The sequence below is a fragment of the Halichoeres trimaculatus genome, unplaced genomic scaffold, assembly GCF_033239565.1.
Source record: "Halichoeres trimaculatus isolate MK-OKI-2021-1 unplaced genomic scaffold, fHalTri1.1 fHalTri1_scaffold_7, whole genome shotgun sequence".
Classification (NCBI taxonomy): domain Eukaryota; kingdom Metazoa; phylum Chordata; class Actinopteri; order Labriformes; family Labridae; genus Halichoeres; species Halichoeres trimaculatus.
In genome coordinates, this window is record NW_027437185.1 from 29,977,607 (window position 1) to 29,990,109 (window position 12,503).

The following is a 12,503-nucleotide window of genomic DNA, read 5'->3' on the forward strand; positions in this document are numbered from 1 at the left end:
GTAAAGCAGAATGAGGAAATACTGTTTTAAGATGGAACCAAATTACTGTACTTCTCAAAAACCAAGACTGGCAACCTTGTTTTGGCTATAAGATCTAGCTTCTGGAGCAGAGCTCACTTATCGAGCTGACCTCAGATTATAGATTTGACACAGGTCAAAGGATGGCAGTTCTCCCTGAAATCCTATAGTGCATTCACAAACACTTTACATTTATCAGAAATAAAAGTCTTAAACAAATGCCAAAAATAAAAATCTATGTCCAAGTAAACTTTAATTTGAGGTATATTGAAGTTATAGGCATCACTTCGAGCATTTCCACTTGTAATGGTCCAAAGTATTGTCACATGTGTGCAAGATTTCTTTCTTTTAAATCCAGAACTGGCGGATACATCCCCAGCACATGACAGTATGGCTGTTTTAAGCCTAACAACACGATGTGTTTTTAAGTGATCATGATTTAATATTATTCAGTAAAAACACAAAGTAGCAATGCTACATGACACTACCTAAAGACATTGGCCAACAAAAGTATATTTGATGAAAAACACAGGGGGCTAAGAAAGGAGCCCTGTGGAACACCATTACAGGCGGTCCTCGAGTTACGAGTTCCGTTCTCAGGATGCATAGTAACCCGAAACTCTGTGCAAGTCAAATTTTTACCCTAAATACCCCCAAAATGTCTAAATAACTATCCAAATACATGTATTTTACTTCATATTCATGAGAAAACAGATCGTGCTTTCCTTTTTGTGTCCATGATGCAAGAAAGGTGAGGATACCGAGAAAATTACGGAGCACAAACCCAGACAATCTACACTATGATGCGACTCGAGACAAAGTGGATGATGCTGTTTACCGCGCAGCACTGCGTAGCTGTGTATTCATACATGTCAAAAACTAGTACGCGTCATAGCAGCTTGCGTATATATATTTATTGGCATTGTAAAGTGGAAATGAAAGAAGTTGAGGACCTCCTGTACTGAGTTTGAGGTATTCATAAATAACAACAAGTGGTCAGTCAGTGATATAAGAGGGTTAATTTTCAGTGGCTTTTCGCATAAGATGATATTACAAGAGTATTATAGGAATCTCTTTGGCTTGGTTTGGGTTTTGTCTGATAGGTTGGTCATGGAGTTCCACAAAGCTCAGTGATTGGACCAATTATTTTCATGTTTTAATGCTTTTACGTGGTATCTTAAGGAAACACTTCACTAAGGTGTTATACAGACAACGCTCAGGTGTATACATCAATGGGGCTTGGAGAAACTAGAAAGGTGGCCTAACAAGGAGCATGCCTTAAAAAATGAAAACCACATTAGCCAGTTTAGAGCCTTTGTGGACAGCATCTTGAAATAACTTTTTCTATAACTAGAGACTGGCTGAAATGAAACCAGGTATTTATATTCAAGTATGGCAATGATTGCATGAGATGTTGCAACTACTGACGATCCAAGTTAGTAATCATTTAATAAAAAAATGTCTATCCAAATAGTCAGAAAAGGCAAGAAGGTATACATACCATTCTACACTTTGACATCATGATCTGTCAGGAGGATCTTTCTATTGCAATTATTTCTAAACTACACAACACATTAAAACAACATCTTCTACTAAATTATAGTAAAGATGGTCTGAATGTGAGTTTCTTCTAAAAATGAAAAAAGAAAGTGTCATCTCTATATTTTGGTACAGGAATTTGTAACAACGGTACATAACGAGCTAATCCTGAGCCTAATAATGAGCTTTTTTAATGCTACAGAAGTTATGTCCTTAATCCCACTGCATCCAAGCTTTGTTCTGCCATTCCCATATGTTTACAGATTTTCTTAATTAGCACAGAAAGACTATATGAATCTGGTTTTTCATGGGTAATGCATATAAAGTAGAGGAAAATGTGTGCCTATTGTTTATTTTGGCATTTGGACAGTCCCATGCTTAATCTTCACTAATAATTTTCAGTGGGGAATCGCTGATACAAATGTGGAAGTACACTCAGGGAAGAAATAACTCAAGCTGATTTAAAATGCATTTAGCACTTAAACAAAGCTGACTTTTCCCAGCGTGTGCCTGAGCTGATCTTCTCCCCTGTGAACGTCTTTTATTACTGACTGAGAATGCTCTACAATCACATCCCACAAAATATCCCTATTTCCCACCACTGAGGATGTCACTTTCAGCCGTGTGTGAGCGATTGCATGTTTGTAAGTACCAAAGCAGTAATCAAATGTTTGCAAGAACGTTTACCATGTGGCTTCATTTGAAACTCAGTTTTCTTGGAATAGCTGCATCCCTTTTTTGATCACAACAACGTCTAAGTCCTTTTTCTCTCTTCGATATATATTTGATTCATTCCCTTGTCGGGTGTGTACAGGATTTTGGATAGAGGAAATGTTATAAAAACACAAAGCATCTCTACATAACAACTCCTTTATACAGCCAATTCATCGCTGCTCCTGGATGTCCCCTACTTCCATCTGCTGCACAGAGAGAAGACAGACGACTCTTGTCCCACTTAATCGGCACAAGAGACACAGATTGTTTTTCCTCAGGTGGTTATGAATTTCATTTGCATCATCAAACTACAACTCCCGTGGAGGCAAGGTTAATTCTCCTGCACATTAACTTGTTTCTGTATGCTTTCAGTACAAAGCAATATGCAAGTAACTGCATGCCCACGGTTTATCCAAGCAGAGGCACATGCATATTGCACAAAAACATGTCAAATTGTGTTGTGGAGTATCATGGCACGTATTTTGTTGCACAATCTGGTTTGAAACGCAAGACTGATACTTCTTACTGCCACATGCCGCTATTAATACCTTTCCTTAGTGCTCAAGAAACTCCCACACAGAGTCATGCATTTGCATACTGGCATTTTAAAGAGTCCTTGAGGTGACAGAGATTCGACCTGTAATGCGGTGTCTATAATGCAACAGTCAACACAGACTTGCATACTGAGACGTCTCTTTATCTCCTATGTGTGTAATTTAAGGGCCTGTTGGTGAATACATAATTCACTGCAGAATACACAACATGCCTTTATTTGTTTGCTTGTTGTTTTGAAGAAAATCACAGAATGTGAAGACATAACTACAACTTTATCAACTATTTAGACTCAACATTAATGAAATTCAGTTAAAAAACTCTTAAATGCTTCATTGTACTTAAAGTATTTAGTATAATGTGCAATTCTAAGAGGATGTCAAAAGGATTTCAAATGCACCTGTCTAATGTGTTGGTTGTTGTTTGTAAGTGACAGCTTTAACGCAAGGTCACTCCAGCTTCTGTAAAGAGGGAGCCATCCAGTTACTTTTAAGATGTCTTGAGGTGAAAGATAAATTATCCATGGTAAAATAAAGTCCACGTGCAGAAGAATGCCCTATTGGAGCTGTTTTCAAACGTGACGGCATGTTGCACGACCCGGTCTTCAAGTATGCCCCGAATTCACAAATTCAAGGACAATGAAGCAAAGAAAATAACTTACTGTTGAATACTCTGAGACAGGTGCTGAGAGTAATTATACCTAAATAGCTTTTTGACTTTATTTAGAGGGAGTTTGAATGACGCACTTTTTGATCTTCAACTTTGCATTGATATTGAGCGAGGAGTCACTTCGAGAACCCTCTTAAGCAAAAACTAAACTTTCAAAATTGTAAGGATCCAAATGAAACTGTGTTTTTTTTGTGTCTCTCTTAAAAAAATGCTCACCCTGGGATCCAATCTATCATAAAAACCTTCTCACTAACATTAAACGTAGGCTGAATGTGTACAGCTCAGGTCAGCATACCTTGGTCCAGTTGACCCTCTTCATCACCGTTTCAGGCTTGTAAGTCTTCTTGGGCTCCAGTCCATAAGGCAACTTGATAACAGGCAGTATAGGAGGTGGCGGTGGTGCACCTGGACCCCCAAAGAAAGGTGGAGGCGGGGGAGGCCCACAACCAGGAGGTGGTGGTGGGGGTGGGGGACCCCCACCAGGGGGTGGAGGTGGTGGCGGTGGTGGTGGAATGCCGGCATGGCCAGGGGGTGGAGGAGGAGGTGGAGGTGGTGGAGGAACGCCACCAGGTGGAGGTGGGGGAGGAGGCGGTGGAGGAGGAGGTGGAGCTGCTGCACCCGTTGGTATGGGTGTTCCAGCAGGTGCAGTTGGCCCAGCTGCAATCTGTAAGAAATGGTGACAGACGTAAATGTGAGCGGACTTAGCAACAATCAAACTAGTGTCATAATAATAACTAAATCAGTTTTTGTTGAACCTGTCAATTTTTTGCAATAAAACTTTCTCCAACAGCCAGCATGATTTTGGTGTGTTAGATACTTCACATAAGTTTTGTCCGTGGGAGAAAGTATGTGTCAAAGAAAAAAAAAAACAGTGAACAAGCTCGTTGCACTGTTTTGGCAATGATTAAAAGGTCCTGTACTCATACTGAGACAGTCATTTCCTTTGCTGTGTTTGCAGCTTGGAAGACAACACCATGTGATGTTTGCAATGTTATGGTTCTGTTTTCCCAGTTGACTTGGCTGGAAGTCATTTAGGCAGCAAAAGCAAGATTGACCACGTTTTGCACCGAGGACAGTATCTTTCTCTTTCATTTCTGAAATAAATGGTGTCTTTAGTTGAGTTTTTTTATTTCATTTGGAGGAGCTATTTTAGGCCAGTGTGTCTAGAACTTTAGGATAACGACATTGACTCATTCCTTGGGTTAACTTTTTAAAATAAAATGGTAGAAATTTTACATAATACTAAATTATCCACTTACCTGCGTTAAGTATACCTTGACATTAAAAATTATAAGTCAATAAATTCTACAGAGAACAAATATGTAATTTGTAGATAATTGGCTGAAAGGTTAACTTACTGCGATAGCTTATCCTTGTAGATTTTAATGTAAACACTAAGCAAAATGTTGTAAAACCTATGATCTACATCTGTTGTAATGTACAACAGATAAGAACATTGCTTTCCCATTAAGTCTTCGTCATGACTCCTCACAATGGCAGGCCATTAAACAGTAGACAGGGAAGTAATTAGACCTGAGACTGATAAGAAAAAAGTCTTTTAGTCCTGTGACATGTCTGCTCTATCACACATACCACATACACAGGTAGTCAGCGATAACGCCAATTGAAAAATGTGAGGGGAGGAAAGTTATGCAAATATAGAATCACAGACGTGCAAGATTAGACAGGTATAGATCTGTAAGGCTGATTAGATGTCGCCTCTTACCAAAAAGCATTTCCACTTCTCATTTCCAAAACCAATTCCACATCATGGGGTTCTCCCCAGTCCCTTGATTGTGTGTGGGAAACGTGATTGGCTTCATATTTAAAGACATTAAGTTGGGTTTCAATACATAATGACATTGGTGAATTGTTTACTGGGGCTGAAATTAAAAAGGTGTCCTATAAGGAGCCTCTTGCACACATGGCCCTGAGCCCTTTAGTGAGAATCCACAAGAAATGATTACATGTCTGTCAATCCAGAGCCCTCCATGGCCCGTTTACTCTTTAATATGAGAGAATGGAAATAAATTAGCTTCTAAATTGAAGCATGGTTGATTCCATATGCAAGGGCCCTCCTCGTTTTTATCTTTTCTCTTCCTCTCCCTCGCTGATTTACCCAGTAGTAATAAGCTTGTTGTTTCACCAACCCCCAGGTGCTTTCACCACTGCCACTGGCTTCTCTCTGCTCAGTTAATGAAATAAAGAAAGATCCATGACGTGGGTAACAATTGTAACATGTGAATCATAAAACAATTGACTTAAATCAGATTGGCAATTTTATACTAAATCAGATTGTATGTTCTGTGGTAATAAAATGGCCAATATATGAGCATGTATTGCTTTGTTTTCTTCTATTGATTGTTGTGTGAATATAAATAAGTACATTCCACTGAGTATATAAGACAAAACAACCATACATTTTTTTTTCTCATGTTGATTGCTTAACAAGTTTAAATGCATCCAAGAGTTTTCATGATCCTGAATGATAAGCAAAGCGGCAACCTCTGGTCTGAATATATGAGACAATGTGTAAGTGCTAAAATTTGCTGTTCTTTGAGTGTCAGCTTGAGGCTGGCTCCGAAAGTCACATACACACCAAGCCAAGCAGTTTTCAAATCAGAAATCAACCTATTTACACCCTGGTTCAAAAAACTTCACCTGTCTGAGTCGCTAATTTTACTTGTAAGGGGGGTGATTTTTTTTCTAACTCAACAGTTCAAAGGATATTAAGATCGCAAGCTCGCCCAATCAGAGGCACAGCTCAGGGTCAACAGGCTCCCTATAGCTGTATGTGAAGCCTTTGCCACTACCAATATGGCCGATATAGCCAATGTGCTTTATTTTCCATTTCAGAAACAGACGGGTGACATTGGTGAGACTACGTTCATGTTTCATACAATCTATGATGATAAGTTTGATGTTAGCATTAGTCTAAAACAATGGATCTTAACCTGTGTTTTTGTTTTGAAGGGGATGTTCTATGCATGCAACAGTGAAGGCGAATATTCCCCATAATCCCAAATGACGCTGGCCATTCACAGTATAGTAAAAGACCCAAAAGTGTTGTTTCTTTTTTTCCTTCATGTACTAATTCAGCAAAGCTAAAATCTAGGACAACGCTTGCGCTTGATATTTATTTTCTTAAAAGGACAAAGAAGGATAATGGTGTTGCCATATGAAAGAATGAAGCTGTCAAAAATGGCGTGCTGTGATATTCTGTACTATCTCAGGTTAAAATTGCACCAACTTTTCCGAAATTATAATAAATTTGAGTTGAACATTTTTGGAGTGAGATGGTCCCAAAGCCAGATCAGTTGTTGTTCTTTTTTTCATGTATTTAACACTGTGTATCAGTTAGAGGAGTTAATTTTTAAAAAACATGAAAACATGCAAACCACTCAATCAATAATCAAGTGGATCTAAGAGTGAGATGGAAACAAACTTAGACTAATAAAAAAATGTGTTTTTTGTTGTAGTGTGATTTACTTTCTTTTCTTCTGTTTTGTTTTCCTACACATGCTCTGACAGATTAGACTACAAATGTGCAAAAAACAAAGGGGTTGGATAAGAAATGTTTTCAAACTTCATCTTACAGCCTTTCGAACTATGATAACTATGTTATCAGAGTTGTCTCTGTGATTGTTTTGTTTTTTCTGCTTAAACACATTGTACATCCTATTTATCTATGTTTTGTTTTATCTTTAACCTGTTCAAATAAAAAAAAGGGAAATGAATAAATTTTTTGTCCTTTGTATTTCATTGTTGGTGACTGTCTTTCTTTGACAAGTCTTGTTTCTCTTCAGCCTTTCAACCTTTTTTTTTTATGGCTCCAGCTTTGAGAAACCTATCTGGAGCTCAGTTTATAAGTAGAAGTCAGATTTAATATGAAAATCAACCCATCCAATTTGAATTCATAGTCTCCTGGAGTCAATGGGGAGGTCAGCATGGCAGGTAATTAACTCTGAATGCAATGTGATTAAATCTATGCCCCAATCTCATCACTGATAGAGGAATTCAATCACAATGTGTTTACCTATGAAAATTACATTTAAGGAGCAGGAAACGTGTGTGCTTAAAAAAATAAACCTGCAGGGTTTACAAAAGATTTCAGCAGCTAAAAAGAGGATAAAGTCTTTGAAAAGTAAAGGTCATCTTTTTGTAGATCACTAATCAAATCAGACTAACAGGTATGCATATCTTTAAATCTGATCCAGTGTGGCAGTTTAAGATCCCTTTAGAGGCACAGCAGATTATTCGGTGTCAACAATCAGTTGAATTCATGCAAATTTCACACAAAATATTTTTGTAAATCTCTACATAACACAAGAAGAAGAACAAAATCAGCATGAGAATCAGTTTGAGGATCCTTTAAACTGAAGATCTGAGGCAACACAATCCCAATCATTTATCACAATACATGGATTTGATGTTAATTAACTGTGAGATTATGTCAAGGGCCACACATGCAAAGAGGACACCCACCTTGGCTTCATATTCCCTGTTGAGTGTCTGAGCCTCTTTGAGCTTGTCTTTTTCAATAGTTAACTGTGCAGATACAACACAAACACACACACATTCACACACCGCAGATACACGCACACACCATGGGAACACACAAGACACAAAAGAAGGCAACAAAGAGGCACAAATGGGGGGTGGGTTAGATAGACAGAGAAGAAGAGAAGAAGAACACTAGTACACCAGAACAGGTACGGTACTCAGAGCAAACACAAAGACGGTAGAGAAAAAAGGCGAGCAGGGGAAAGAGGACGTCCCTTACACAGTTAATGACAATGGAAGCACGATGTTATATTCCCATTTTGTCTGAATGAGCTATTTGATGTGCAAAAGGCAGAGTGTACTGTACTTTTACACCTTAAACAAGATGTAATCTACCTTCAAAAGAGCATCAATGTAGAGCACTGACTGCGGCATGAAAGGAACAAGGCACAGCATCACTGACAGTCGGTGCACCTCTAAACCTTTCTTCCTTTTTTTTCCCTTTTTGGCATCACAAAATACATTTCAACTTAACACTCTTAGATGTGTGATGGGCATTGATTTCAGGCTGCAGTCTTTGTTTCAAAAATATACCAATTTTGCTTTGATATTTTTCTCTCTCTGCAACCTTGCCAAAAGAAGGATGGGAAAATATTCCACAGTAACAGAAATGTTCAATTTTTGGGGAGTAGTTCCTACAGAGGAAGCCTTTCTATAGACTGTAAGGAAGTTAATATTTAATGTGTGTAATGGAATAGGAGATGGAGACTTTTGCAGGAGTGGGTAAAAAAGAACTTTCCTTTTTCAAGGATTCCAGAAAACGGAAGTACAGTGCAATATTTAAAGCAAAGAGGAGGTTTTATCCTTCATCCTTAGGGATTCAAAGTTGAAGGCTTTTAGTTTTAAAGAGCAAGTCAGATTTTTCTCTGCAGGTGCAGCGCAGTATGCCCTGCTTTTGACTGCTAATTAAAAAAATAATAATGTAAGGACGCATTTATGAATTTTGAATGCGTGTCACTGATGGAAACAGTACATTTCTGGCTCCATCTATCCATTGTGATCGCTGCTGTCATTCTCAGTTGAGTCAAATTCTGTAATCATCCACGGCTGAAGCTATCCTGGCAGTAAAAGAGAGGAAAAATGGTCCAGTACACCTCCAGCCTCTCTTGGGGCACAGCTGGGTCAGCTACTACACCGCCAGGTTGTTAAAACCTATTAATGGGATGGCGCAGAGTACTCCAGTGTACCACTGCAGTGTGCTACATTATTCATCACATCTACAGCCAATTCAATGAAAAGATCCTTTTTTCCCACCTTGAGTGGTCTGAGGCAAAGTTTTGGGAGAGGGTGGGTGATTTCCTCTTGTTCTGATTTGTGCCCTGTGCTGATGTTTACAAGCTCCACTCAACTCAATTGAGGGATAATCAAACAGACACATCAAACAGGCAGCTTGTTACAATGGCAAAGTTCCTCCAGAAAGAGTCTCATTAAATGTGTCGCTTCACAAACAAGGTGAAAGGGAGCGACTCTGGCATGCGTGTGTTTTCATATCTGACAGGAATTCTGTCTCGGAGATGAAAGGTGAGGGTCAACTCCCACTTCATTCATATTCAGCTAAACGGCGGGGATAGTGCAGCAGCTTTGATGGACAAACTGAATGCGTGTCCACACAACGATTTAAAGGGTCGGTGCTCTTACAGTTAATGGCTTTCTGCAGCACTGTGTCAAATGCGGATTAGGTTGGGAAAGACACTTTTTCAGCGCCATCTTCCTGGAAAAACAAACTCTCAGCTGTCTGAGGGGATGACACTGTTGGGTTGTTTGAGGTAGCAGACAAATTGTGTTTGTGAGCTTCAGTCTGAAACAAAGGATGACAAGTACTGAATTTTTAGACTTTGTAACCTAAACCCAGGAATCATATCTGGGGAAAAATGGAAAGAAATGTGTGACACTGGCTAATATTAGCAGCATCTGTTTTTATCGCTAACAGAAACCTTAAGCTGACTACATTTTAGTTACTCTGTTTTCACATAACAGTTCATTTCAGCTGTTTTTTGTGACCTCATCATGAGACATTCCTTGTCGTGTCACCTCGTCACATATATTTCATTACCACTGGTTTACTGATATCCTCTTGGTGGTAGTTGTGTGATCAGGAGTCTCCAGTGTTTAATCCTGTAACTGTTTGGTAGGAAGTAAGGATTCCAGGATTGATGGGTTTTTGTTATGGGCTGTTGTCGAGATAAACTGGCAACTCTCAGAGTTTACTGGCAGTATGAGCATGCCAAGCATTTAAACTACTGATAGTCACTGGAAGCTATTCACAATCAATCAAACAGTCACTGCCCATTATTGGTGCAGACTTTTCCGATACTTTGACCTGTGATAAAGTATCGATATTTCAACTCTTAATATCAATGTTTTTGATAAAACAAAAAATGTATATTTTTGGTGAGTTGGAAGTACAATACATCTTCTGTACCTCCACTGCAGCAGATGGCAGCAAAGGGCTACTCTGCTGTATGTTTCCCATGAACTTCATAATAAACATAATCTCAAAGTATATTCAAAATAAATTTATTTCTAAACTTGATGATATTGGCTTAGATGCTTTAAACTTAAATGTTCTTTTTTCTATTCTTGGGTCAGTTAGGTGAAAATCATTTTTAGTTTAATTTTTTACAGTGTAGTAGACTGATAAAATAATAAAAGTAAAAAAAATAGCAATGTTTTGTAGAAAAAATATTTTTTATAGGTAACATTGGTTACATGAAGTGAAATTTATCAGTTTCACCAACTGACCACGTCTTTCAAACAATAGTTGTTGTTTTTTTTTTGCAACATTACTTTAATGACACAGTAGTTAAAGTGACAAACTTGACACACTTGTTGTGTTTTTGAAGTTAAGTCTTTCTTTATTTCAATCACAATAAAATAGTTCACTTGAATAGTTAACTGTTAACTAACTTGTGATATTGTGATATTATTGTATTGTGACCCAAGTAACGTAAGGTTCTTGCCAATACTCACCCCTAAGACTTATGTTAGACTAGCTGGGCCGCGCAAAGCTTGCACTGAACTGAACCTTAGTTTTGTTTTTATTTTAAAGATATTTTTCACTTCAACTTGATGGCAACTGATAGTCAATGCAATGTTCCCTGATTTCAAATCTCACAGAATGATAATAGTTTTGCAGGAACTTGGCATTGATGATTTTTTTCTTTTTTTTTCTTTTCTTTTTTTTTTTTTTTCCCCCAATTGCCAGTTAGCAAACAGCTTTCAGACACCATGAAGAGTGGTACAGCTTTAAACCCAGGCTTTTTACAAAACAATAATAAAAAAAAAGTACCTTGAAGGTATGAAAATAGCCTTAATGAAAGTCAATTATTTTTAAAAAATGTGACTCATCGCTAATAAAAAAGCACTGGACGGAGCATTTCACATACCTGCTGACACGCTTAGGTGCAGCCCTGTACTGTAGCTAAATGAGCTGTTAAAAGTAGGTTTGGCATCCTTTTTCCAACATGTGACTGATACTAAAAATAACTAATATTAAATATTGCATATTGAATTTTAGAAACACAGAGAGTTGAGTGTTCAAACAGGATAAAATTTGTATTCAGAGGAAATACATTATTTTTTTTTTAATCATGCCTTCAAATTTAGTTTTTTCAATGCAATTGCAATGCATAAGATTCTGGTTTTAAATTCAATACAATTATTCTAATCGAGTGTCTAGTTTTACATATTTAAACCTCAACCCTATCTCAAAATGAAATAAATCAAAATAGAAATTAAGTTTATTAATCTTGACATAGTTGGAAAAGAAGTTGAGATTTCTTGAAAATTACTGAAATGAGTGTGTTATCAAAAGAAAATTGTGTCATTGAAATAATGAGATAAATAAGCTTATTTTTTTAAATGGACATTACTTGTGTTGCTTTGAAGAAGAGAAAATAATACTTGAGTGCATGCCCATCATCATTGGTACAGCATGTATTCGTATTTATAGCAAAGGTTTTCAAATGTCCCTTGAAAGATAAGCCCTATTATGCTCCATATGTTTGTTCTGCCAAGATACATAGGGGACATAACATGAAGCTCATGGCCATATTCAAGCAGGTTTGTGACAAACAAATTATATATTTTCCTACTGAGGTTAATATCTGCTGATGTGTTGCTCTCAAGCCGTCACCACTCTTTGAAGGAGCATTCAGACAAACAGAGGAAGAGAGGGCTCGACTCTCCAGGGCTCCTCTGCTCCGCACTACCTGTTAATGCACCGCAGTCAGTCAGTCTTCAAAAGACAGAAGGCCTGTCAGGGGAAGGGCGAGGAGGAGGAGGTGGAGGTGTGTTATGGGGAAGAAAACACTTGGAAACACAACATAAAAAGCTCCAACAAGGGAAAGAGGGCACGCTAAGGTAACACAGCCTGATGCGTACGGCTCTGACAGAAGGTGGATGAAGGAGAGAGCAAGGGGAGGAAACAGGGTGAGGAAGCATAGCGG

At 38.1% G+C, this 12,503-nt stretch overlaps 1 protein-coding gene across 8 annotated transcripts in view; it reads right to left on the reverse strand.

Annotated features, from left to right (window-relative positions):
* diaph2 (diaphanous-related formin 2) overlaps positions 1-12,503 on the reverse strand; it is a 483,641-nt gene that overhangs the window by 297,345 nt on the left and 173,793 nt on the right. For 7 of the 8 annotated variants that reach the window (XM_074674141.1, XM_074674143.1, XM_074674136.1 and 4 more), the window contains 2 exons: positions 7,978-8,040; positions 3,788-4,156 (listed from right to left, as the gene is read on the reverse strand). In XM_074674141.1, coding sequence (XP_074530242.1) covers positions 3,788-4,156; positions 7,978-8,040 — 432 coding nt within the window. The remainder of the gene's footprint in view (positions 1-3,787; positions 4,157-7,977; positions 8,041-12,503) is intronic. The other variant, XM_074674142.1, reaches the window with a different exon arrangement.